Raw genomic sequence first — 23,690 nt, forward strand, 5'->3', positions numbered from 1 at the left:
TAAACAAAGCTGGTTACAATTTGCAGGAGATAATGCTGCCTGCTTCTTGTTTACAATGTCACCTGAAAGTCAGAACTGTCCTTTGTGTGGCACTGCTGTAGCTGGTGTTGCAAGATATTTATGTGCCAGATGCACTAAAGATTCATATGTCCCTTCATGCTTCAACTACCATTCCAGAAGGCATGCTTCCATGCTGATGATGGGTTCTGCTCAACAACGAGCCAAAGCAATGCGGACCGATGCATGTTCATTTTCCTCATCTGAGTCAGATGCCACCAGCAGAAGGTTGATTTTCTTTTTTGGTGGTTTGGGTTCTGTAGTGTCCACATCAGTGTTGCTTTTTTAAGACTTCTAAAAGCATGCTCCACACCTCGTCCCTCTCAGATTTTGGATGGCAATTCAGATTCATAAACCTTGAGTAGAGTGCTGTAGCTATTTTTAGAAATCTCACATTGGTACCTTCTTTGCATTTTGTCAAATCTGCTGTGAAAGTGTTCTTAAAACGAACCTGTGCTGGGTTGTCATCTGAGACTACTATAACATGAAATATATGGCAGAATGCAGGTAAAACAGAGCAGGAGACATACAATTCTCCCCACAAGGAGTTCAGTCACAAATTTAACTGACGCTTTTTTTTTTTTTAAATGAGCATCAGCATGGAACCATGGCCTCTGGAATGGTGGTTGAAGCATGGAAAGGGCATACAAATGTTTAGTATATCTGGCATGTAAATACCTTGCAACGCCTGTTCTCACTTTCAGGTGACATTGTAAATAAGAAGCAGGAAGCAGCATCTCCCATTAATGTAAACAAACTTGTTTGTCTTAGTGATAGGCAGAATAAGTAGGAGAATTGCGTGGACTGGTAGGCTCTAAAGTTTTACACCGTTTTGTTTTTGAGTGCAGTTATGCAACCAAAAAAAAAAAAAATCTGCATTTGTTACACTTTCACGATAAAGAGATTGCACTTCAGTACTTGTATGACATGAATTGAAAATTAGTATTTCTTTTGTCTATCATTTTTACAGTGCATATATTTGTAATCAAAAATAAAGTGAGCACTGCACTTTGTATTCTGTGTTGTAATTGAAATCAATACTGAAAATGTGGAAAAACATTCAAAAATATTTAATAAATTTCATTTGGTATTCTATTGTTACAAGTGCAATTAATCGTGATTAATTTTTTTGAGTTAATCATGTGAGTTAACTGCGATTAATTAACAACCCAAGTTTTGACCCTTTAAGGTACACTTGAGTCAATTTTTTCAAGTTTTCTCTGCTATCATGAGGGATAGAAACTTTTTTTTTTAAATAAAAGCTGACAGTCTTGCATAATCACTTGTTCCTAGGAGCTTTAAGTAAAACACCAAATATCACAAGACTGGCAATAAAATGAGAGTTAGCAGCACTTCCTGAGCACTGGGTCACTCATCTCTGTTATTCCAACAAAAGACACAGGAAGCCTGGTATTTGGGTTCCTGCAGGTCAGATGCTTGCTCCTAGTTTCATGTGCTCTCTGACTACAGCTCTCAGTTTCCAAGGGCTCAAGGGCTGTAGCAGCTGCACTAGGAAAGGACCATCTCCATAACTACACTTTTTCTTAGGACATCTGTGTTAGGCAATCTTCAGAAAGGACGACTAATCTAAATTCAATAGCCCAGCCAGCCAGCCATAATGATATTTTTCCCCACAAAAGGACAATTGATAGTTCAGATTGCTAGACAAAATTCAAAACCAGACATCATGGAAAACCTCTAAACACTAAAATAATGGGAATCATGTCAGGTTACTTAATTCTGGCAGCAGCCTTAAAGGGTTAAAAATCACATGCTTACCTTGTTTATTTTAAATGTATTACCATTAGAAGTAGCACTTAAGGATACTGTAACTTAAAGATAAGCAATTCTTCTATTTTTCCAGTCTGTTTTCTGGATTTGACAGCACTTTGTGCATGGCCAGTTTTTCTGGTTGCTTGTGTGGGTATTTCACACAGCAACAGGGAAGAGAAAACCTTATAAAAAAATAGGAAAAAAGTTCAATAGAACCACAAAAAAATTGGCAGAGAAAACATAATATCCAACAGTACTGGTAACTTTTTTTTTTGGGGGGGGGAAAACTGACTAGCTTGCAAATGAACGGTTTCTTTAATACCTAGTTAAGGCATGCACACACCAACTACTGGTATTTCCTTCATTTTTAGTGTTCATAATAATCTCTCCTTTTGAATTGCTCTTAGCCCCCTTAACTGTAACAAAGATTTTCATGTGAATTAAGATTTGTTTTTCGTTAAGAGTTGTTTTATGCATTTGGGATGAAGAAGCTATAAGTTTTGACTTAGTAGAAAAGATTGACAGAGCTAAATATGGGCAGCTTGGTTAGGAAATAACTCTGTGTGATACATAAACCACTTTTGTTTTTTAAAGGGTGTTAACCACAAAGAGAGAGAGAGGAACTATGCAGCACAGCAAATAGAGGTGTAATTTTAAAAAGGAGAAATTTAAGCCACATAACAGGAAATACTTCTTTACAGACTTATTAGGATGTGGAACTGTCAGAGAACATGGTAGAAGCCCTATCACTTCAGACATTTATAACCAAATTGGTCAAACCAGGAAATGTACTGTAGAAAACAATCAGACATTGGAAAGGAGATAGAATGGATGGTCTAAACAGGTCTTTTTAATCTCCAATGTTTATGATTCACTTTGATTCCAAATTCTTATGTTCAGCACTGCCACAAGAGTGAAAGTTCCATATTTGTCTAAACAGTAATGTGATTCTTCCACTAGAGGGCAACCATTACATTTCCATTGATTGTTGCTGCATTGAGGAACTGTGAAGTCCTCTAAAACAGTGGTTTTCAACCTTTTTTCATTTGCAGACACCTAACAAATTTTGAATGGAGGTACAGACCCGTTTGGATATCTTAGACATAATCTGTGGACTTCCGCGGATCCACAGACCGCAGGTTGAAAACCACTGCTCTAAAACGAGTAATAGATTTTTGCACAAGAATTTCTATTGAACCATAATGGCTCATTTTTACACTATTCTGAAAAGTCAAGATAATTTGTTTTCAATCAAGACACAAAATCAAATAAGCTGAATTTAGTTTAAAATAAACTGTTTCTTTTCCATTTTTGGTAACAATCTCGTGTTTTTCCTTTAACAAATGTGGTAATGTACTGACACTAAACATTACAAAGCAATTATATGTCTAAATGTATGTTTAAAAAAATTACAAACAAATACATTTTTAAAATCAGATTAACTGAGGGAGACACCAGATAAATCAAAGAATTTAATTTTGCATTTATTCTTCTAACATAAAAATTTAAAAATCTTTAAATCCTTATTTTCTTCAAAACTGTTTCAGTATAAAACTGTTGACTGTTTTGTAACAAAACAAAGAGAAAACATTTACACAATGTAAATTAATAAAGTGTGATTGTGAATTGTGTAATAGAAACAAAATGTAAGGAAAGATTACTTTTTAAAGAATGGAAAATGTTATAACATCTAAACAACAATGATCAATTAGAAGGTTTGCAAGTGTGTTTCCGTGATAATTTAATGGGATATCATCAATTAAAAAAATATACTTTATATCCGATTTAAAAAAAAAAATCCTACTATTCAAGTAACATCCATGGCTCTGATCTTTTAGTCTCATCCATATGGGCAATCTCCCACCTCTATGCAGAGCAACATTGACTTCACTGAGACTCTACATTGGTTTAAGGGTCACCCATATGAATCAGATTGCACAATTAGGCCTAATATTACTATAAACGGAGAGATCATTGAATTTTCTCTCTCTCTGTTTACTTTGTGCATTTGATAGCACCTGGTGTAGAGTCAGTTTTGGTGGTTTCCTCGTATAATCTGTTTTCCTTTTTGTTTGTGTGGGTCACATACAAAAACCCAGCAAAAGGGGAAAGGATTAAAAAAAAAAAAAAAAAGGAAAATGTGATTGCAAAACTGCAACAAATTGGTATGGGGAAAGACAGGAGCAGGTATAGCAAGTGAAAATATTTCAAACTCATTTTTATAAATTTAGTAGATTTCAAGTTGATGGTATTGCAGTAACTTGGAAATGGTTGGTACATTTTACAAGTTCTGACTTGGTAACACAAAACCAACAATTTTTTTAATGTTAAATGCTCTTTATTATTGATTGCAATCCTATTATTGCATAAGGGTCACATGTACCTTAAGTTTAATAAAGCTATCAAATTGGTAGATCAACCAAAAGCCAAAAACACAAAACAAAAAAAATACTTGTTTTGATTTTTAAGCAACACCATTTTAGAACTTTGAGTGAATGTGTTTCTGGTTTTGAATGGAAGCAGGAATGACTGACTGACTGAATATACATTGTTTGATTACAATTTTGCACATGCACGGATTTTTTTTTTTTTTTTAAAGGTTAACAAATGTAGGTGTGCAGCAAATATGTAAACTTGTCCTTCCTCAGCCATCTGCAGTTGAAGGATATTCTTTGTTCTGTTCAGGTTAAAATGCACCCCATTTTGCACTGATTTTGTGTAACAATCCAATTCCTTTTCACTACTGTTTTACAAGCCTAGTTCCAAATCTTCTAGCTCCTTTAGGAGAGCCGCCTCTTTCTGAATTTTCTCCAACTAGAAAAATAACACAAGATCATACATTTTGCTTATTACACAGGAAGTAAAACAGCAATGTTTAAGTCAATAAATAATGTACATCATTGCTAATATGTAACAAATAGCAAAAAATAAGATGGCAGTAATTTAACAGCAGCAGGCATTATAAAGAATCAAAATACACAGAGGCTGATATAGTACCACATTCTGTTTTAATGTTCAAATTATGCATGCGAATTGCTAGTGTATAAAAATACTAATTTTTAAATTGAAGACTCCATATTATTGCTATTTTGGATCAGTCCATTACATACGTTGTCCACACACACACCTTACAATACAGTAATAATTCTTTGCACTTATAGTTCCTTATATCAAACATACATTCAATGTGTTTTACAAGTGTGAAAGTGTCACTGTCAACCTGAAATCTAGTGAATTCCCAAAAATGAGTTAAAACTAGGTTTAAGAACTACACTTGCCTCAGAGTGTGTCTGCCAATTTTTGTGGCTTTATAATCACATTATCCTATTTTTTTTTCCAGTTTTTCCTCTCCTTAGCACCATGTTAAAGACCCATAAAGCAACAGGGGAAATTGACAAACTACATAATGGAGATGGAGCATAGTCAATTTCACTAAGTGCTATGAAATGCAAACAAATTTAAAAAATTGAGAAAAATATTTTCCCTCATCTCTCTGCTATGGTAATCTTAGCAGAGTCTGTTGTTACTTGCCACTATACCACAGAAAGGGTTTCAAATAGACATGATTTTTAAATTCAATGTTTAGCCTCACAACGTTCCTGAGAGGTATTATCTTCATTTTACAGATGAGGAAACTGAGAGCCACAGGTTAAGATAGTTGTTCAAGGTCAGGAAGTTTGGGCCAGAGCTAGAGATAGAACTCAGTTTGTCCCAAGTATCACTTGACCACAAGACTCTCCTCTATATTCATAAAGCTTTCTATGCTCCATACTAGTCCACTTGGGGAGAAAGGATACAAAAGCCTGTTCAAGAGGTAATCGGGTTGGGTAACGCTACGGTGGAAATGCATGGAGAGATTCTGAGTATACTTCCCCACCCTCCACCAGCAGCTTCTTGTATCTGCTAAAGGGGGAATTTGTGTGAAAAAAAGGGGTCTGGCCAGCTGAAGGAGCAACAGAGTTGAGAAGTAGCCAAAGACAGCATGCTGCCATCCAAAATTTGTATACCTTATGGTAGTAAAAGCAGCATAAGTTAATGTTCTTCATCAAGCATTAACCTAATCAAGTGCTGTGTAACCCCTGAAGTGTGGGTAATGGCATAGATGGCTGCAGAAAACAAATGGTAGGCAATAAGAGTGCTGTGATGGGGAGGGACCTATAGCTGCCAATGGTGACCGAAGACATCCCGATTCCTTTGCTCCTCTGTGTGTTCTATTGGCCATGCTCCCTAGTAGTTCCTCAGCACTAGTGGCCCTGCCTCTTTAGAGATGAATTTGAGAAGAGAAACTTTACCTCTTTTTAGGTAAGTTCATTCACTTCATTTAATTTTGACATGGGAGAGAGACAGAGAGCCACACTCTTTTTGGTACTTAACCAGAATTATATTTGAAATGTACTATGGATTAGCTTCTCCCACTCAAATAGCTTCTGCTGTTCACGGAGGTGGTTTTATTATGCCGTCGGCATAGAGCATCTTCACTAAACGCGCTGCATGGTACAGCTGTGGCGCTGAACATGAAGACATGCCTTTAAGTGCATTGAAAAGTAGTATGATCCTGAATAAAAACACATGCAAGTTAGTAATACCTGGTTTTTCTCTAGCTGTTTTCCAGTAGCTGCTTGATCCTTCAGCTGCTCAATTGCTTTCAGTTTCTGTGGAAAACAGAAGTATGAGAGAGCCAAGAGAGGAACAGAAATGTTCAGTTTTCTGGGTTTCCAGTTGATCATCTTAACAGAGAAGGAGATACTCTGATGGGAAGACTTAGCAATAGAAATACATAGACTTTTCATTTATATACCTAAACCAGAATTTCACATCAACAGAAACCAAGATAACCTAACAACCTATCTTATTTTCGTCATGAATAGACCCGAGTAGAGAAACATCTATCTAGTACCGGAGGAGTTTGGAAGATTATTTTATGCATTTGAAATGTAAACACCATAAAATCTGACCCTAAAGTAGTAACAACAACAATTTAAAAGGAGGATAATTTCTTGTACTGGGAAGCTACATCTAAGATTCAGAAAGAGAACTCCTCCACTGTAAATATCCCCCTTCTCCATACATCTTTTCTCAGCATGGCTGTATTATGAACCAAAGAAAAGATGGCCTGCTGTGCAGTGCAGAAATAGGAAAACTTCTCTAGCCCTGGCCAAATGTGACTCTACCCTTGTTTGAAAGGATTTAAATCAAAAAACTCCAAAGCTGACAGAGCTACACAAGCAGTACACTTGGGTTCCTTTGTGGGCTTGGGACTGAGAAGACAGACAGACTGACTTCCTTTGTCCTCCAGTGACTCCCTCTCTGCACAGAGTTGATAGGATCTACAGGAGATACATGTCCATCAAAGGTAAACTTTATACCTTCCTGGCAGTCCTGCACTATAAACAACACCAACCCTCTCTTCCCCCAACCTCAAGTCAGAGCAGCCTTCCCAGATCCTAAATGAGACTAGGATTTGCAAAGCAAGGTTAGGAAGCTCACTTAGTTCCTTCACAAATATTGACCAGCTATATCATCTGCCCTTTTGAAGAGAGCCAGCAGTTCTTGAGAATGGAAGAGAAGAGAATGGAAAAACTACTGCAGTTCTGGACAAGTCTCAATTTTCTTTACATGCTTAGACACTATACTGACAGGCTCATTTTTAAGTGGCTACTGTTGTGCTACTTTACACTATGAGAAAGCAGAGGAGAGCAGTTGCCTGCGGTGTATGCTCTATGTACACCCTATACCTCACTGATATTAGTCATCTCCACAATCAGACTAGCCCTTCAGGACTTTCTCCAAGAGGAAACTATTCTTCATTAGAAAAATTTCTCACCTTTTTCAAATTCTTTATTTTTTTGTCTACCTCAGGGTCTCCAGATGTCACAGAAGGCAGAGTGCTGTGTGGTACATTCTGTAATGCTGGAGATGGTGTTGATTCCTGGTTCCCATCAGTTTTGGCCTCCTGTAAGTTAATAAACTTCATCTACTGTTCCTGTAAACCATTTAAACAACAGCTCTGTTGTTTTATAACATGGAAACCTAGAAAAGCTGTTGAATATTCCTCCCTTTCATTAGTCCTCTGGTGCTCTCTATTGTTTGTAAACAGTTTTCAGTTACATATTATATTATTTGAGACCGAGATCCTATCAGAAAATGTTAGCTATAATATTAGAGTTCCGATATACTGTGTCTTCTTTCTTCCCACCGAGACAGACAAGAAACATGCTTAGTATAATGAAATTGGTAGGAATGAAACTACAAATATACATCCACAAACATTTCTTATAAGAGCTGGTGGTCCATCCTCCCCACTACCAGAAAAACCAAAATCAGGTCTAATTTATGAAGCAAAAGCATTATACACTTTAGAAGGGTTTTAGTAATTGTGGAAGTTATAGAGCTAACATCAAAAGCTGAAATCTGCCATCTAGCCATAGAACAGATACAGTACAGGTAGCTGCAAAAGTACAAGCTTATTTGCTCTGCCCTGCTATCATGCCTCCACCCTGACCTATAGGAAGACCACATTTAAAGGGTGAGACAATATTTCGGTTTTCAAAACCATTCAGTCTTTTGCCTCTCACCTGAGACTGCAAAGAGTTGAGCAGAATCTTAGGGACTGGAAGGATGAAGCGTGTGATGTTTATGTGAACAGAACTGACGCTTCCAATTCATTTCACTTCACACAGACTAATGAACAACCAACCGATGGTAACAACTGTCGGTCACTATCAACCTGGGCCAATTTCAAGTGAATGACTTAAAAGGTGTATCACACGTGCCATCCAGTCCCCTGAAATTTCACACACATGGCCATGAATAGATATTACTTTTAGTGCAATCCAAAGTTTGTTACTGCAGGACTAGTCAACACATTTGCAAAAGCTAATGTCACGTTATCCTTAAGAGGGCTGACGCTAGCAGTACCTGTTTAGCAGCTTTCTTTGCTTCGTGCTTCCTTTGATTTTTAAGTGCCATCTTTGATAATGGCTTATCACTATTTCCTGGTTGTGGTTTCATGTTCTGAGGTGGCTCCTCCTCATGCTAAGGGACACATAAGATTGACATTTCTGAAATGTATGTGCCATACTTCAAAATATCCTACAAAAGAATGAAAACTCTAGAAAAACTTTTCTACGTGTTAAAGTACCACAGTTTAAAAGGTGACCTGCAAAGGACAAAAAATGGGTTTATGCCCTTTCTGCTTCTTTTGATGGTTGAAGGCACCCTGAAAAAAGTGTCACCCCCTAAAAAGATTTTCCTTTGTTTTTTACACTAGCCTTTTAGGACTTGTCTGTCCTGTCTCTCCTAGAGGCATCTATAGATGGCTGGAAAAGTACTAAAGCAAATACTAGGAATATAAAACCTGAACAATTGAGTGCGAAGGTGATTTTTAGTCAGACTGTTTAAAACTTTGCTTTTTGTTTACACTTATTTAACTCAAATGCCTGACAGATAATTGGAAGCAAAGCACTTTGTTAACAATTTTACAGTCCTGCCCCTCCAGGTAAGGGCTAAGAAAGCTCCCCCACCATTTCTTTAGTCCTTCAAGCAAAAACAGGACAGACAGAACTTGATTTTCTTTTTACATCTTAAAGAAGCAAAGATAGGAAGCTTTTTTCCCCCTTGCTGTTCATCTTAAGAAAACCCAAAACCAAACCAGGAATATACTCTGTTATTTTCTGAAAAACTAGTTTTAGCAGGTCAGACATATTAAATGCTCAAATGGGTTTAAATGTTTTCCACCCACAACTCTGATTTTTCCTCCATACAAGCTAGCAGAATGTAGTTCCCTGAATTCTGGTACAGATTGAATCTTTCTTGCTAACTCTGCTTATGCAGCACCTGTGAAGTCGGGTCCTAGTAATAACTAACTGCTGATAGAAGCCTCAAAATCAAAGCCTTCTAAAATAAAATAAGAATAAAAAACAGGTCAAGGCTGTAATCCTTAACTATACTTAGTATCTTTGCACACAAATCTACTTCTGAAAACAGAAAAAAAAAATAAAGCAACGCTAAATAAACGAGTAGATCCACATAAGGAAAACAGCTAAGCTGCAGTGGACTTGCCAAAAGTATCATTGGGTCACAAATACCCAAAGTGTACTGAAGGAGGGCAAACCACCACTCAACTACCTCAACGCTGGCTCAAGCCTGGCCAAATCTGTGTTATGTCTGACTCTAGCATGTTGGTTCATGAAAACCAGCTGAACACACCACAACTGGAGTGACAGTTTACCCACCACCCAGGCTCTCTTTGTTGTTCAGCAGCAGCAAGAGGAGGCAGCATTTGCAACTCTTTGTGCTGCTGGTCTAAGGGGCAGTTTTGTGCAGGGAAGAGGATTTGCCCCATAAAATTACAGCATTCCTAGCACATATTCCTGCAAACAGGGAGCAGATGGGGCAGTCAGTGAAACAAGCCTATTAAAAGGCAAATGTTTATTTCTTAAAATACAAAAACAAAAAACAAAAACAAAACCACCCCCCAAGATTGGTGTCATCATTTCCCAACCACTTTCCCAATTAATAAAGTACTTTGCAACCAAATTTCATGTACAAATGAAATGATGGGCCAACATAATTGAGATGAAGTTTACTTACCAGCTTGGAACTGGTTATAGGCTTGTTTCTCAAAGCTGGTGGTCTATAAGCTTGCGCAACCTTTAGCTCAGCACTTGGCAGTTCACTTGGAACTGCCTGGTAAGTTACTGCTTTTGCTGGAAATGTTCCATCTAAAAATGGCTGCCAGGAAACTTGCCATATTTCTGCATTCGGTGAGACTTCACATTGGTGTAGAACAGAGCCAGTATAATGCCAGATCTTGTACCCATTACCAACTCGTAGCCTTGGAGCACACGTAGCAGTTACAAAATGTTCCCCATCAGGGCACCAAGCAAAATATGTAGAATCTGATGCCAGTGGCTTGGAAATAAGTTTGTAGTTTTTTACATCCCATACTTCCATCTGTCCTCTGAGATTTCCAAATCCTGCTAGTACTAAGATATGTCCAGGAGAGCTGTAATAGGCAGCATTACGAGGGCCAGTTCCAAAATCAAACAAAGGATCACATTTCAGATTGAAAACAGTTGCCTTCGCAGGCATAAAACCATACACAGCACAAAACTCTGTGGAATTGGGATTCCATACTACATCATAAATGGGACCATTTTTTGCTAAAGAAAAAAAAACATATATAAATTAAGATTATGAAATCGTATCATTTACATTTGTCTAGATAAAAAACAAAAAACACGATTACAAAGCTTTCCTGAAGTCCAGTCATTCACAATTCCAGAAAAACTAACTTTTGGTAACTTTTTTTGATTTTGGTAGAAATTAATATTGCAAACCAATGTCTTATGTGGTGCAATCTCTAAATAAAACTGAGCATAACCAACATCCTCCCCGCCCACCCAATTGTGAGTTACCTCTCCTTCACTGGTCAGCATCACCACTTCTATAGTAAGAATAGTTTTTTGTGTGGAAAAATCCTTTTTGTCTCAATATTCAAGTATGATAGCTCAGAACCTTCCAAAACTAGCAGCAGTGGCCCACTGGAAACCTACAAATATCCTCTTTCATAGTTGTACAAAATTCCTGTTTCTATGCCTGCACAGTTGTGAAATACTGGACTTTAATTTGTCACCAGACTAGGAATGAGTATTGCTCAACCTGAACCTCTCACCAGTGACATTCTTTTAATGGAGTAAGTGGGCGTGCCATCTTGTTCAGGACACCCAAAACTGAGCCACTGCGTTACTCTTCTGCCTTAGCAAGAGGAGACACACTTTAAACCACAATATCAGTGAGTATCCCTAATTCCTCATATAGTGTTAATACATATATTTCACAATGATATTAATCACCAGTGTCTCACCAGCTTTCATAAAAGACCTTACTCGATACTTTTACAATACACTAATACTATATACCAGGGATTGACAACCTTTGGCACGCGGCCCGTCAGGAAAATCCACTGACAGGCTGGGCCGGTTTGTTTACCTGCAGCATCCGCAGGTTCGGCTGATCGCAGCTCCCACTGGCTGCAGTTCGCCGTTCCAGGCCAACGGGGGCTGTGGGAAGCGGCGGCCAGCAGATCCGTTGGCCCACACCGCTTCCTGGGGCCCCCATTGACCTGAACTAGCGAAACGTGGCCAGTGGGAGCTGCGATCGGCTAAACCTGAGGACGCTGCAGGAAAACAAACTGTCCCAGGCTGCCAACGGATTTCCCTGACAGGCCGCATGCCAAAGGTTGCTGATCCCTGCTATATACAATCAGTTGATTTAATTGTTTATTCTTGGGATTCAGACCCCTTCTTCTCCCCTATGGGTGTCTGGACCCTGATAATCACGAGGGAAGAACAGAAAACATTTTTGTTGCATATTTATTAAAAAATGGGGGCTGTCTGAAGCTGCTCAGGCATTTGGAACAATAGACTAAGTTATGGGGAGATGGATTAGTGGCCACAGTGCAAGTGAGGTGCTCAGTGATTAATGAAAAATGTGATTCATTACATGATTTTTACAACTATCACATGGTTATCACCGCCACATGTGGTATATATAGACATCTTTACCTATAAACTTGTACAACGTAAACTGCATTTCTAGTGCTTAAAGTAATGACTCTTAAAATAAAATGTTGACCCAGTATATCTAAAGAGCTTCAATCACTGATTCCTGTAGCTATTTTTTTTTCCATGCACACTGGAAATAGTTGTTGCAGTAACCAATTTTATAAACAAAGCAAGTCATACTTCATTTTTCCCTCCAAAGAGAATACCTACATTAGGATTATTAACTACAAAGCTTCATTTAAAAAAAATATTTGAAATATGGGGGCACACTAAGGCATCTGAAATATAAATATCAGTTGGCAAAGAGGGTATTAAGAAACACAAGCACAAGCCCTAACTGCACCAGTGAAATAGACAAGAAAGCAGGGAACCTACCAGCCTGATTCACCCTGCTGTCACCCTAAGGCAGGTTGGAGGCTCCTTCTGGGAGCAGAGCTCCCTGCTGGAAATGGGCAGCCGGGCTCCCGGTGGGGAGCGGAGAGCCCGGGGGGCAGCAGAGAGCCCGGGGGGCAGCAGAGAGCCCGGGGGGCAGCAGAGAGCCCGGGGGGCAGCAGAGAGCCCGGGGGGCAGCAGAGAGCCCGGGGGGCAGCAGAGAGCCCGGGGGGCAGCAGAGAGCCCGGGGGGCAGCAGAGAGCCCGGGGGGCAGCAGAGAGCCCGGGGGAGGAGGGCAACCAGGCTCACAGCGGGGAGCTGTGCACGGACCTGAGAGCCTGAGCTCTCAGCCCCCCACACTGCCTCTCTTAAGTTGGCGGAAGTGCTCCTCGTGAGGATGCACACCACTGACAGGAGAAGGGTAGTGTAGACATGAACCACTGCAGTAATTACTGTGGTTGCTGTAAGTCGACCTAACATAGGTCGACTTAAGTTTGTAGTGTAGACAGGCCTTCAGCCTCCCAACACTCTTGACACACAACAGTCTTTAACAGTGCAAAACAAGCCTAACCACAGTTAAGGAAAAAAAGGGAAGAAAACTATTACAGAGGAAATTTTAGGTAAACAGATTAGTGGTTTTGGTATTGAACCAGGATACTGGGATTAAACACCCTTATTTTTACAAAAAAAATATCAGTTTTAAATCTCTCAGTGTTGCCAACTCTCATGATTTTGTCATGAGTCTCATGATAATTGTTTTCCTTAAAGCCCCAGCTCCTGGAGTCAAGTGGATGTGTGATGATTTCAGCCTTCATTCTCAAAGAAAAAGTAAATTTCTAGCCCCCACAGCTGTGGAGAAAGCTTCAAAATGTGACCCCAGTGCACTCGAAAGGCTCAAAAAGCAGAAGACACATACAAAGAACACCAAATCTATCATTTTTACATAATCTCATGATTTTTGGTGAGCCTGACTCGTGATTTTTGAGCTTTTGGGGCTGGCAATATGGTCTCATCCAAAAGTTTTAGTGATTTTTCCTCCAAAATAGCAAACCTTTTTGTTTTTCAATGCTTCTTTTTACAGTACATAGGGGATATGATTAGTTTGTATGTGTACCCTTGTGGAGGGCAAGGCAGTATTAACAGTCTTATGCTTATTATGGAATGTCCTCGAAAAGAGGCGGGGCCTTCTCATGTGGGATGCTTTCATGCTTTGGTTGAACTTCAGGATAGCAAAGCATATGCCACCAAGCATGATTCAATTGAACAGTTTTTCAAGTTTCAAGAAGCAGAAGTGGAATTTTAAGTGTTTTTATTTTGAACAGTCCATCACTATTATTAAACAGAAAGGGAAGAGGTCATAGAAACTCTTATCGTGTGAGGTAACAAAATTCACTACCTTAATATCTGTTTAGTGCAGAAACATATTTGAATGACAAGCAGTAGTTCACTGTTTTCATCGAAACTGTAAGATTTTTAGCATACATTAAGTACAATTCCCAATAACAAATGACATAACACTATGTAAATGTTCAAAAGCCACTTACGTAGTTGTACAACAGCACTTTCTCCATTTGTTGCAATGTAGTGCAGCGTTTGTTCTCCATAATATGAAGCTCCTGTTTTATCAACTTCTGTACTAGCTATTACTAGCACAGCCGTAGCTATTAGGGTACAAAACATAGTAAGATTTTTTTTAAACATGCAAACCACCTAGTAATCCTGAGACTCTACATTTTATAGTCTCCACTAACAGAAACTACCATATACACAGAGAAAGAATTTTAAGTTTGGCCAGTTGTGAAATCTATAATTAAGATTATACGGACACTTTCTTTAATGATGCTTTCTTTATCACATGCTCAGAACTTTCTATCATCTTCTCCTTTTCAATTAAAATGTTCCTTTCTTGATTTTAACCCAAAGATGATCTTTTTTCATTTAAAGAGGATGGAGGAAGTGTGAGCAAAACCCATTCACTCATTTTGAATTATTCAAAGGTAAGAGTTTTTTTTAAGTGGTGTGAAGAGATTTTTTATATATGCATAACACTAACATAACTATATTAAGCTATCCGCTTGACCAAGACTAACTGTGAACTAGCATCCAGACCAGTTTACCAATAAAACAAAACAATTTTGCACATTAATAGCTTTTGTATGTATATCTATTTCACTTACGCACACACAAATAGCATATAAGCAAATATATAAGTATATAATATAAACATTGCCTTCTGTTCACATGTATATGTAATAATTGGTGGTTAGTATAAAAGTTTTACCAACATGACTTTGAAATGACCATCATTATTCATGAGTGGTAAAGCACAAAAGTGGACTATGTAGTTCATCTCAAATGTGATGTGTTTTTATGTAATTACATTTTGCAGTTTCACAAATCTAAGTGTCTAAACACAGTGGAATTGTATACATTACACACAAAAGCACACACAATACATATTATATATAAAATGAATTTTCCACATTATTAGGTGGTATCTGTGTTCATGGACTGCAAGTATGTATTAATAAAGTTTCATTAGTTATGTAAATGTGTGTCTGTGCTGTTTCAGTCTGTTGTTCGCTAGTTTTCTAGATTTTTTGACTAAACAAATGAGAGAGTACAGAAAGTAGTGTTTTAATCCCTCTTTATAAAATTTATGGAAATTATAAATAAACATATGCTCCCACGTATACACGCAAAAGTCATGAAATGTATGTTCAGATTCTTGCAGTAACTTGAATTTGCTCACATCACACGTATATGGAATATTTCAGATTATTAGTTATGATGTTAAATATACAACTGAATATAATGGGCCTGCTTCTACTCTCAGCTATTCGCAGATGATTCCAACGGACTTCAATGGGAGTTGTGTGGAAAAAGGTAGGACAAAACTAGGTCATAAAGAATATGTAGAATGGGGATTACCACACATTTTATGTAGCAATGCAAATGTATGTGGCATTTTACAAAAGAAAGTAAGGCATGTGCCTTGTCTCAAACAGATTACCCTTCCCTTTATATTTATGACAAGACTGTAAACACCATTAAAATCCCTCCTGGCCAGAGGAAAAACCCTTTCATCTGTAAAGGGTTAAGAAGCTAGGAAAATTTCGCTGGCACATGACCAAAATGACCAATGAGGAGACAAGATACTTTCAAAAGCTGGGGGGAGGGAGAAACAAAGCCTCTTTCTCTCTGTCTGTGTGATGCTTTTGCCGGAACAGAACAGGAATGGAGTCTTAGAACTTAGTAAGTAATCCAGCTAGATATGCATTAGATTCTGTTTTCTTTAAACGGCTGAGAAAATAAGCTGTGCTGAATGGAATGTAGATTCCTGGTTTTGTGACTTTTTGTAACTTAAGGTTTTGCCTAGAAAGATTCTCTATGTTTTGAATCTAATTACCCTGTAAGGTATTTACCATCCTGATTTTACAGAGATGATTCTTTTACTTTTTCTTCTATTAAAATTCTTTTAAGAATCTGATTGCTTTTTCACTGTTCTTAAGATCCAAGGGTTTGGGTCTGTATTCACCTATGCAAATTGGTGAGGATTTTTATCAAACCTTCCCCAGGAAAGGGGGTGTAGGGTTTGGGAGGATTTTGGGGGGAAAGACGTTTCCAAACGGGCTCTTTCCTGGTTATGTATCTGTTAGACGTTTGGTGGTGGCAGTGATAAAGTACAAGGGCAAAAGGTAAAATAGTTTGTATCTTGGGGAAGTTTTAACTTAAGCTAGTAAAAATAAGCTTAGGAGGTTTTCATGCAGGTCCCCACATCTGTACCCTAGAGTTCAGAGTGGGGAAGGAACCTTGACAAGTCTAAGGAACACATGACACCAGTTCAGGTACAGGAAGGATAAAGAAGCAGGATTTCTGGATGAAATGCCTTTTAAAGAAGCACGTGAAAACAGGAGATAGTATGTTCTGTGTCAACAAGAATTAGGAAATGGTGTGGTGGGATTTTCCTTTGGAGGCTGCAGTTTAACTATAACCAATTTTCTAGTCCTACATAGATATACAGGGCAGCATGAAAGAGCATGCAAAGATGAGAATGGAAGAAGAAATTATAGGGTTCAGGGGAAAGAAAGGTATGCAAGGAGTTGATGGAGCAAGATGTTTAGGAGAAAATGAGAGCAGATATAGATGGGGACGAGATTATGAAGGACAATGTGGGCAAGTTATGAGAACTTTAGTGTTTAAAATTATAACATTAATGTTCCATTAACACAAGTTTTTTGTCTTTGCATTTGACGAATACAAAAACAAAAGCAAGCAAAATAACCACACCTTGAAGTTAGTGAATATAAATATAAGAGATATTAATTTAATAGCTGCTGTACCTTTGTTATTCCAGAGCATTGTCGCCTTGTCAGCTTTAAAGAAACTTTTATTGGCCAATGCAGACTGAGAGCCACCAAAGTTAGGGTACTGATACAGTCTTACAAACGAGGGTGCACCCTTGCTTCCAGGAACATAAACAGAAACCTAAATCAACACCAATATATTAAATTAGTGATACATTGTTCTTAGGAGCACAAAGGCAGAGAAATACAATGATTTCTAAAGAAATTAAAGAAAACCAAAATATATGAATTGTGAATAAAAATTATAGGTACCTTGCTTGGCTGTGGTCCTGGTGATAACACAAAATCATTAACTTTTTGCAAATGAAGTTTATTTGCAATAGTATCTGCAAAATCACAATTACAGGAAGGTTAATGACAAAACACTTAACTCACCCTACTTAATGTACTTTTATATTATACCATTTTATGAGTGTACCCCACTGATAATACACAAGGAATGATGTACTTAACCATAAAAAGATTCTTTACTTGGCAAAAGCAGCATGATCACCACCTTTGATTATGTAGTCTCTCAGACTTGAAGTTTTTGCTAGATTTATTTCTCTTTATGATCACAGGTATGACAATTATAGGGTGTGAAATGTCTCCCTCAAACTTTGAACCCACTTGAACCAGCCTAGGGTTTTAAACGTTCTACAAACCTTGGAGGAGAAGTTCACACAGCAAGAAAGTCTTTGAACCCCCCCATGAACATACTTCATTTTCCACAATCAAAGCAAGTGGCATAGCCACCCACCTTAACTACGCTGTCTTCAGAGGAAGCACGGCCACTCCCACACATCCTGCTCCATTCTGTACAGTCTCCCCTCCTTGGATCTTTGGGGATGGGACACAGGTGATTGCTCCCCACAGCACGTTCTCTGAAAGGCCTGCTGTGAACTGATCACTCCCCTACACATAAGAATTTTCTCTGGAAGTGAATCTGCACTCGCTGCCAGTTCCTTCGCAGTAAGGCAGTGGGACGAGAGTCTCGTTTGAGCAGCTATCAGAGTGAGCTTAGTGGCAGAAGTGACAAATGATCCCACACCTTAATAGATACACCTCATATTTCCCTACCAAATGATAGGGGAGTTCCTTAGCTACCACACTAGGGATTATGGAGAACTTCTGCGTAAGCTAAATCTGGAAGTCATTGCCTTGTTCCTGGTACTATAGCTTTTGGGAGGGGTGAGATGGCACCTAACATACCTTTGAACACCCTGACTGATTTGTGCGGTCAGTGGACTGCCAACACCATAAAACCTCTGTGTGTGTGGGGAGCGGGGAAGGAGTATGGGGGAGAGAGAAAGGAACACCTAGCACCCTCCTTAGGGGGTGGCCAATAGGCAGTACAGCAGAAGTGGCCACGGTATCATGGAATTCTCTCTTGGCAGCTGGGGCTTAATTAATGTAGGTTTTCTACACCTCTCAAACAAACTTCAAGGTTCAGTTCATGAACCACCCCATTGCTAAGTAAACCCAGCAGGATTTTCACAGCCTAATAATAATCCATGTTAAATAAAAAGCTTAAAGGGTGTCTGCTCTCATAGCAGTCTCATCTCTATCTACAACAGATCATAAATGGGAAAGAACAAGAGCACAATGTAGGAAATCCCACCTGATGAGAATACAGATTTTTCTCAGGATAACCCCTTAACACCTCCCCTTTGATAAGCATTATGGAAGGTTTCTTCCACCTGGGAAGAATGGTGAAAAGCCTCCCCCAGAACACCACTAATATTACTCCGTAAACCAGTCACCAAATTGTGGGGGCTGGGGGACGAGGGAGACACACATGACTTTCACCCTAATCTTCCTTCTCCAACAAGCATGGAGCCAGAGTCTCCATGTCTCTATATCTCCAAGTTCCATGAGCTTCAGAAGAAACTGCCCCCGAATCCTAAAGCCATGTCTCCCATAAGGCAGTGTGTTACACCATTAACCCCCAAACAACTTGTGTGTCATCTACGTTTTTTCTTTTTCTCTGAATTCCTCCGTTCTACTTTCACTGTTCTCTTGTCTTCTCTTTCCCTGGCGTTCCTTTTGTTCTCTTCCATTTTCAACATTCTGTATCTCCAAACTCTCCTGGCTTCCTTCCTCCTCATCTGCTTCACTCTGCCTCAGCTTGTTCTCTTTACTTCCAAAATACCTTTGGTTAATGCTGAACTACTCTGGAAAATATCCTGGCTCCATAGTAATGTTATCACCGTAAGTGTCAATCTTCTCGTGGCTCTTTGGAACCCAAAAGAGATAAGCTGAGCACAACCCACAGAAGAAATCATGTTCTATACTGACACACATCCTTTGAACTCCACTGGGCATAGATCAATGGCCCTCTTTATCTAAAATGGGGAATTGTCTCACATTACAGAGGGGCAGTTGAGAAGTAGAAAACAAAAAATGTCAATGTGCTGAAAATATGCTAGGACGTCACAAGATCTTATTTTTTCTGGGTACCAAAAATAAAAGAGGATTTAAGCAATATTTCAGATAAAGCCAACAACATGAAAAAATCAGAAAAATGTAAAAAGGGTGAAGATAGGCAAAAGAGACATATCTAGAATGCAATGAAGCCAAATCTTAGAAATGTTTGCATACCAAAGTTGTTGTTTTCAAAGAAGTGCACTTCATTATTTACGATCCTAGCAGATATACTTTCGTCATCTGCCCAGCAAGGACACCTAAGATTTAAAAAAAAAAAAAAAAAAGACAATATAAAAATTGAAATAGGCAACATTTACTATCTCTATATTTAAAAACTACATTTCAAAACTTAAGTTTAGACCAATGCTCAAAAGAGATTCAACACTATTACAAGATTATATGAGGTTAGTGGTGAAAATATCATACAACCAGTTACTAACTGTACTATTTCCCCCCAGTTGTACAAAATGGTAGTGGATTTACTATGTTACAAACTGACTACACATGTGTACAAAGATACTAGTATAGATACTTTCAGTTTGTAGCAGACAATATTTTGAGAACCAACACAATATTAAAATCATACTTTCAAGATCAGGTTTTGAAAACTTCATTTCTCTGTAGATAATTAATACTTGAAAACATTATTTACCAATTCTGCATCTTTTTCTGGATGAAAGACTTTAAACATTTCCCAGTTTTCACATCATAAAGTTGTAGATTGGGCATGCCTGCTGTGCCATCTTTAGCAGCTGTAATAAAAAAACATAGGTTTGCAGTGGTGGCTCCAGGAGTAAGTTTAGGTCTGCTTCACTCACCATCCTATTCCACCCTAACAATGACCTTTCATGATCCTGCAAAGGGCTAAACACCCTTATGAATGTGCAAGCACCTTGCAAGATCAAGTCCTAAATTTGGCAGATTCTGACAGTATAAGGCTTTCACCTACTCCTTCTTTGGACCAGCTGCTTATTTTATGCAACCACATATCTACTTTCTCTTTAAATCTGGGAGCCATGCTCCTCCAGTTTACTGAATCTACCTTGCACTAGTGAAGCATCCAGCATTCTTCAATGCTGTGATATTCCTGATCAGTGCCTTGTAGTTAAGTATCCAAATTTATGTTTTGTTATTTGCTAAGATGTTCAAATGACTATGTCACTTCCTTTCCATTTATCAGCAAACCACAAGTTAGATTTGCTGAATGAATTAATTTTTTTATTGTATTAGCCATCTGCAACATTAAAAAGTATTTATTGCAGAGATGACTTTCCGTTATCAGCAATGGTTCCTGATTCTTCCTCCTAATTTCCAGTCTCTAAACTATTTTTCCATTCTTCATTCTGTGGTTCCTTTAGCTTCCTAGGGTGCCGTAAGCAACATTAACAGTCTCCCCTAGCATAGCCTCTAGCAGGTTTCCCCACAGAAGACAGCTCATCAATTGTAAAAGAATAAGAAGATTTTTTTTATATCCAAAATTGTTACCACAGTAGTAAATGATTTGACCATTAATAATACTACTTTGCACTTGAATTGCACTTTACCTTTTAACAGTGCAACTCAAACACTAACCAAGTTAATTTTCATCTCTGGGAGGTAGCAAGGCACTACTATTCAAATATAGTACTATTCTACAAACTAAATAGCCTCTACTTACTAATCAGATCAGCTCCCTGTGTGCATTCAGACTCCCGTCCACTGACTTGAGTAACTAAAGTAACTTTTCACTCCTGTTAGCCATGCAGAGCCAATATAGCTGAGAAAAAATGAAGTGGAGTCCATTCCATTCTGTCATGCATCAACAGAACTGATAATTGGGTTCCAGGCAACTACACCTGTGTAACCAGATTGTTACCTATGAACCTATTCTTCCACTTAGGGCATAATCTGAAGACTATTTGGCTGCAAAAGTGTAATTAAGGGTGTGACGTTGCACCACATAATGCTCTATAGAAATATGCTTATGAGTGTAAATATAACATAACTGGAATGAGTTTTATGCTAGATATTCCAAGTTACATATCTCTACAAAGGTTTTTTACCCACAAAAACTTATGCTCAAATAAATCTGTTAGTCTTTAAGGTGCCACCGGACTCCTTGTTGATTTAATCTCATTAGACTGACCTCACACTTGGTAAAGCAACCCCCATCCTTTCATGTATTTATACCTGCTCCTGTATTTTCACTCCATGCATCTGATGAAGTAGGTTCTAACCCACGAAAGCTTATACTCAAATAAATTTGTTAGTCTCTAAGGTGCCACAAGGACTCCTCGTTATTTTTGGTGATACAGACTAACACGGCTACCGATCTGAAACCAATCCACATCTGAACTTTCCTGGGAATGTGGCCTGGCTTGTAAGGAACTGAGTCATGCATGGACATGTGACTTGCTCATGTGACTCCAAAATTCCAATCTTTGAGCTGGATTCTCCGTGGGAGAGGAGAAGGGGTTTCCACCCACAAGAGGAAGTCTATTTAAGCCCCTAAAAATTCTAAATTATATCCCTTGCAATTCTGCTTCAGGTAAATGGCACTGCAAATAAGCCCCTTTGGGGGTGGAGAAGCTATCTGAAAGAAACTGGAACAAAGGACAGTAACCACAGGGATGTGAATGATTGCTGGACCCAGACTAGAAGGCAGCCAGTCTGTAAAAGAAGCTAATTGGAACATCTCTGAGGGTGTGATTTCTTCTGTAATCATTTTCCTATACTATTAGGCTTAGACTTGTGTGTTTTATTTTATTTTGCTTGGTAATTCACTTTGTTCTGTCTGTTATTACTTGCAACCACTTAAATCCTACTTTTTGTATTTAATAAAATCACTTTTTACTTAATACATACTGTGGGTTAATTAATAATATCGGGGGGCAAACAGCTGTGCATCTCTCTCTATCAGTAGAGAGTGAACAATTTATGAAAATGGATTTATTTGGGGTTTGGACCCCATTGGGAGCTGGGCATCTGAGTGGTGGAGACAGGAACACTTCTTAAGCTGTTTTCAGTTAAGCCTATACCTTTTGGGGGACGTTGTTCAGACCTTGGTTTGTGTTTGTAGCAGGCTAGCATGTCTGGCTTGAACCAGGCAGGGCACTGAAGTCCCAAGCTGTCAGGGAAAATGGGCTCAGAGGTAGTCTCAGCACATCAGGTGGCAGTTCCCAAGGGGTTTTCTGTGATCCAAGCCATCACAAAAGGACTAATTTGGATTGCACAACCTTTATGCACAAAAAAGAATGAATCCAGCGTGACAGAGTTCAGTTTTCCAGACTAGCTTTGGAGGTTAATTGTTTTTTTTCCCCCTAAGCATGCCTGATATGGAAATCATATGGGACAATAAACATGAACCCTCACAATGCCATTTTTAAAGAGTCCATTTTCAGAGTAGAGTCAGGTTTAAGGAGTAGACTTCCCAAAGGCAATACAGGAAGTCAACAGCAAAGCCCAAACTGACTAGAACTCTGAAGTTCCTCGTTTCTCCTCCCTACACTATGAGACAAGGGCACAGGAATAGAGTCACTAACCCTAGGAAAGGTTGGGGTTTTTTTAATACACGTTTTACAAATTAAGTCAAGCGCTCAGAAAATCTACCATGTGGGTAAAGTGAAAGTAAACGTTTCAAATCCTCTAAGATTTGTTCCCACATGACCACATCCACCCCCATCATCTATCACCTTTGCTTTCATAGCCATAAACTGTAAACTCTCCATGGACTCATTGCACCCATTATCTATAATACACCTATTGACCTGGCTGTTCACAACAGTCTTTTAACCTTGGCCTTCCTGTTCCCTTCCTGTGACTCTCCACAGTTGGGTCCCACTCTTTGATTTGTTCTGTCACCTAGAACCTCACCCAGCCACTCTTTAAACTCCCATGTTAAAGTCTCAGTTTCTCTTTAGCTTATGATGAACTCTTTCCATAAACACAGGTTTCAGAGTAGCAGCTGTGTTAGTCTGTATCCGCAAAAAGAAAAGGAGTACTTGTGGCACCTTAGAGACTAACAAATTTGTTAGTCTCTAAGGCGCCACAAGTACTCCTTTTCTCTTTCCATAAAGTATCTTATTTGCATGGTTATAAGCTGGTTTGAACTGTATTCTAGGGTGTCCACACATATTCTGGGAGGCATTGATCAGCGCTCACGTCTTAC

General features: G+C 38.7%; 1 protein-coding gene and 1 long non-coding RNA gene across 4 annotated transcripts in view; one reads left to right on the forward strand and one right to left on the reverse strand.

Moving 5' to 3' along the window:
• Positions 1–4,146: 4,146 nt before the first annotated feature.
• The window catches only part of EIF2A (eukaryotic translation initiation factor 2A), a 31,298-nt gene continuing 11,754 nt past the window's right edge, over positions 4,147–23,690 (reverse strand). For all 3 annotated transcript variants that reach the window (XM_077825671.1, XM_077825672.1, XM_077825670.1), the window contains 10 exons: positions 20,196–20,295; positions 19,718–19,800; positions 17,390–17,463; positions 17,114–17,258; positions 14,315–14,431; positions 10,423–10,994; positions 8,749–8,865; positions 7,655–7,783; positions 6,417–6,482; positions 4,147–4,644 (listed from right to left, as the gene is read on the reverse strand). In XM_077825671.1, coding sequence (XP_077681797.1) covers positions 4,579–4,644; positions 6,417–6,482; positions 7,655–7,783; positions 8,749–8,865; positions 10,423–10,994; positions 14,315–14,431; positions 17,114–17,258; positions 17,390–17,463; positions 19,718–19,800; positions 20,196–20,295 — 1,469 coding nt within the window. In that variant the 3' untranslated portion in view covers positions 4,147–4,578. The remainder of the gene's footprint in view (positions 4,645–6,416; positions 6,483–7,654; positions 7,784–8,748; positions 8,866–10,422; positions 10,995–14,314; positions 14,432–17,113; positions 17,259–17,389; positions 17,464–19,717; positions 19,801–20,195; positions 20,296–23,690) is intronic.
• Positions 14,703–22,420, forward strand: LOC144269808 (uncharacterized). The gene is made up of 3 exons (XR_013347043.1): positions 14,703–14,767; positions 15,607–15,656; positions 22,071–22,420. It is a non-coding gene; the product is annotated as an uncharacterized LOC144269808 (long non-coding RNA).

This window comes from Eretmochelys imbricata, chromosome 9, assembly GCF_965152235.1.
Source record: "Eretmochelys imbricata isolate rEreImb1 chromosome 9, rEreImb1.hap1, whole genome shotgun sequence".
NCBI classification, from domain to species: domain Eukaryota; kingdom Metazoa; phylum Chordata; order Testudines; family Cheloniidae; genus Eretmochelys; species Eretmochelys imbricata.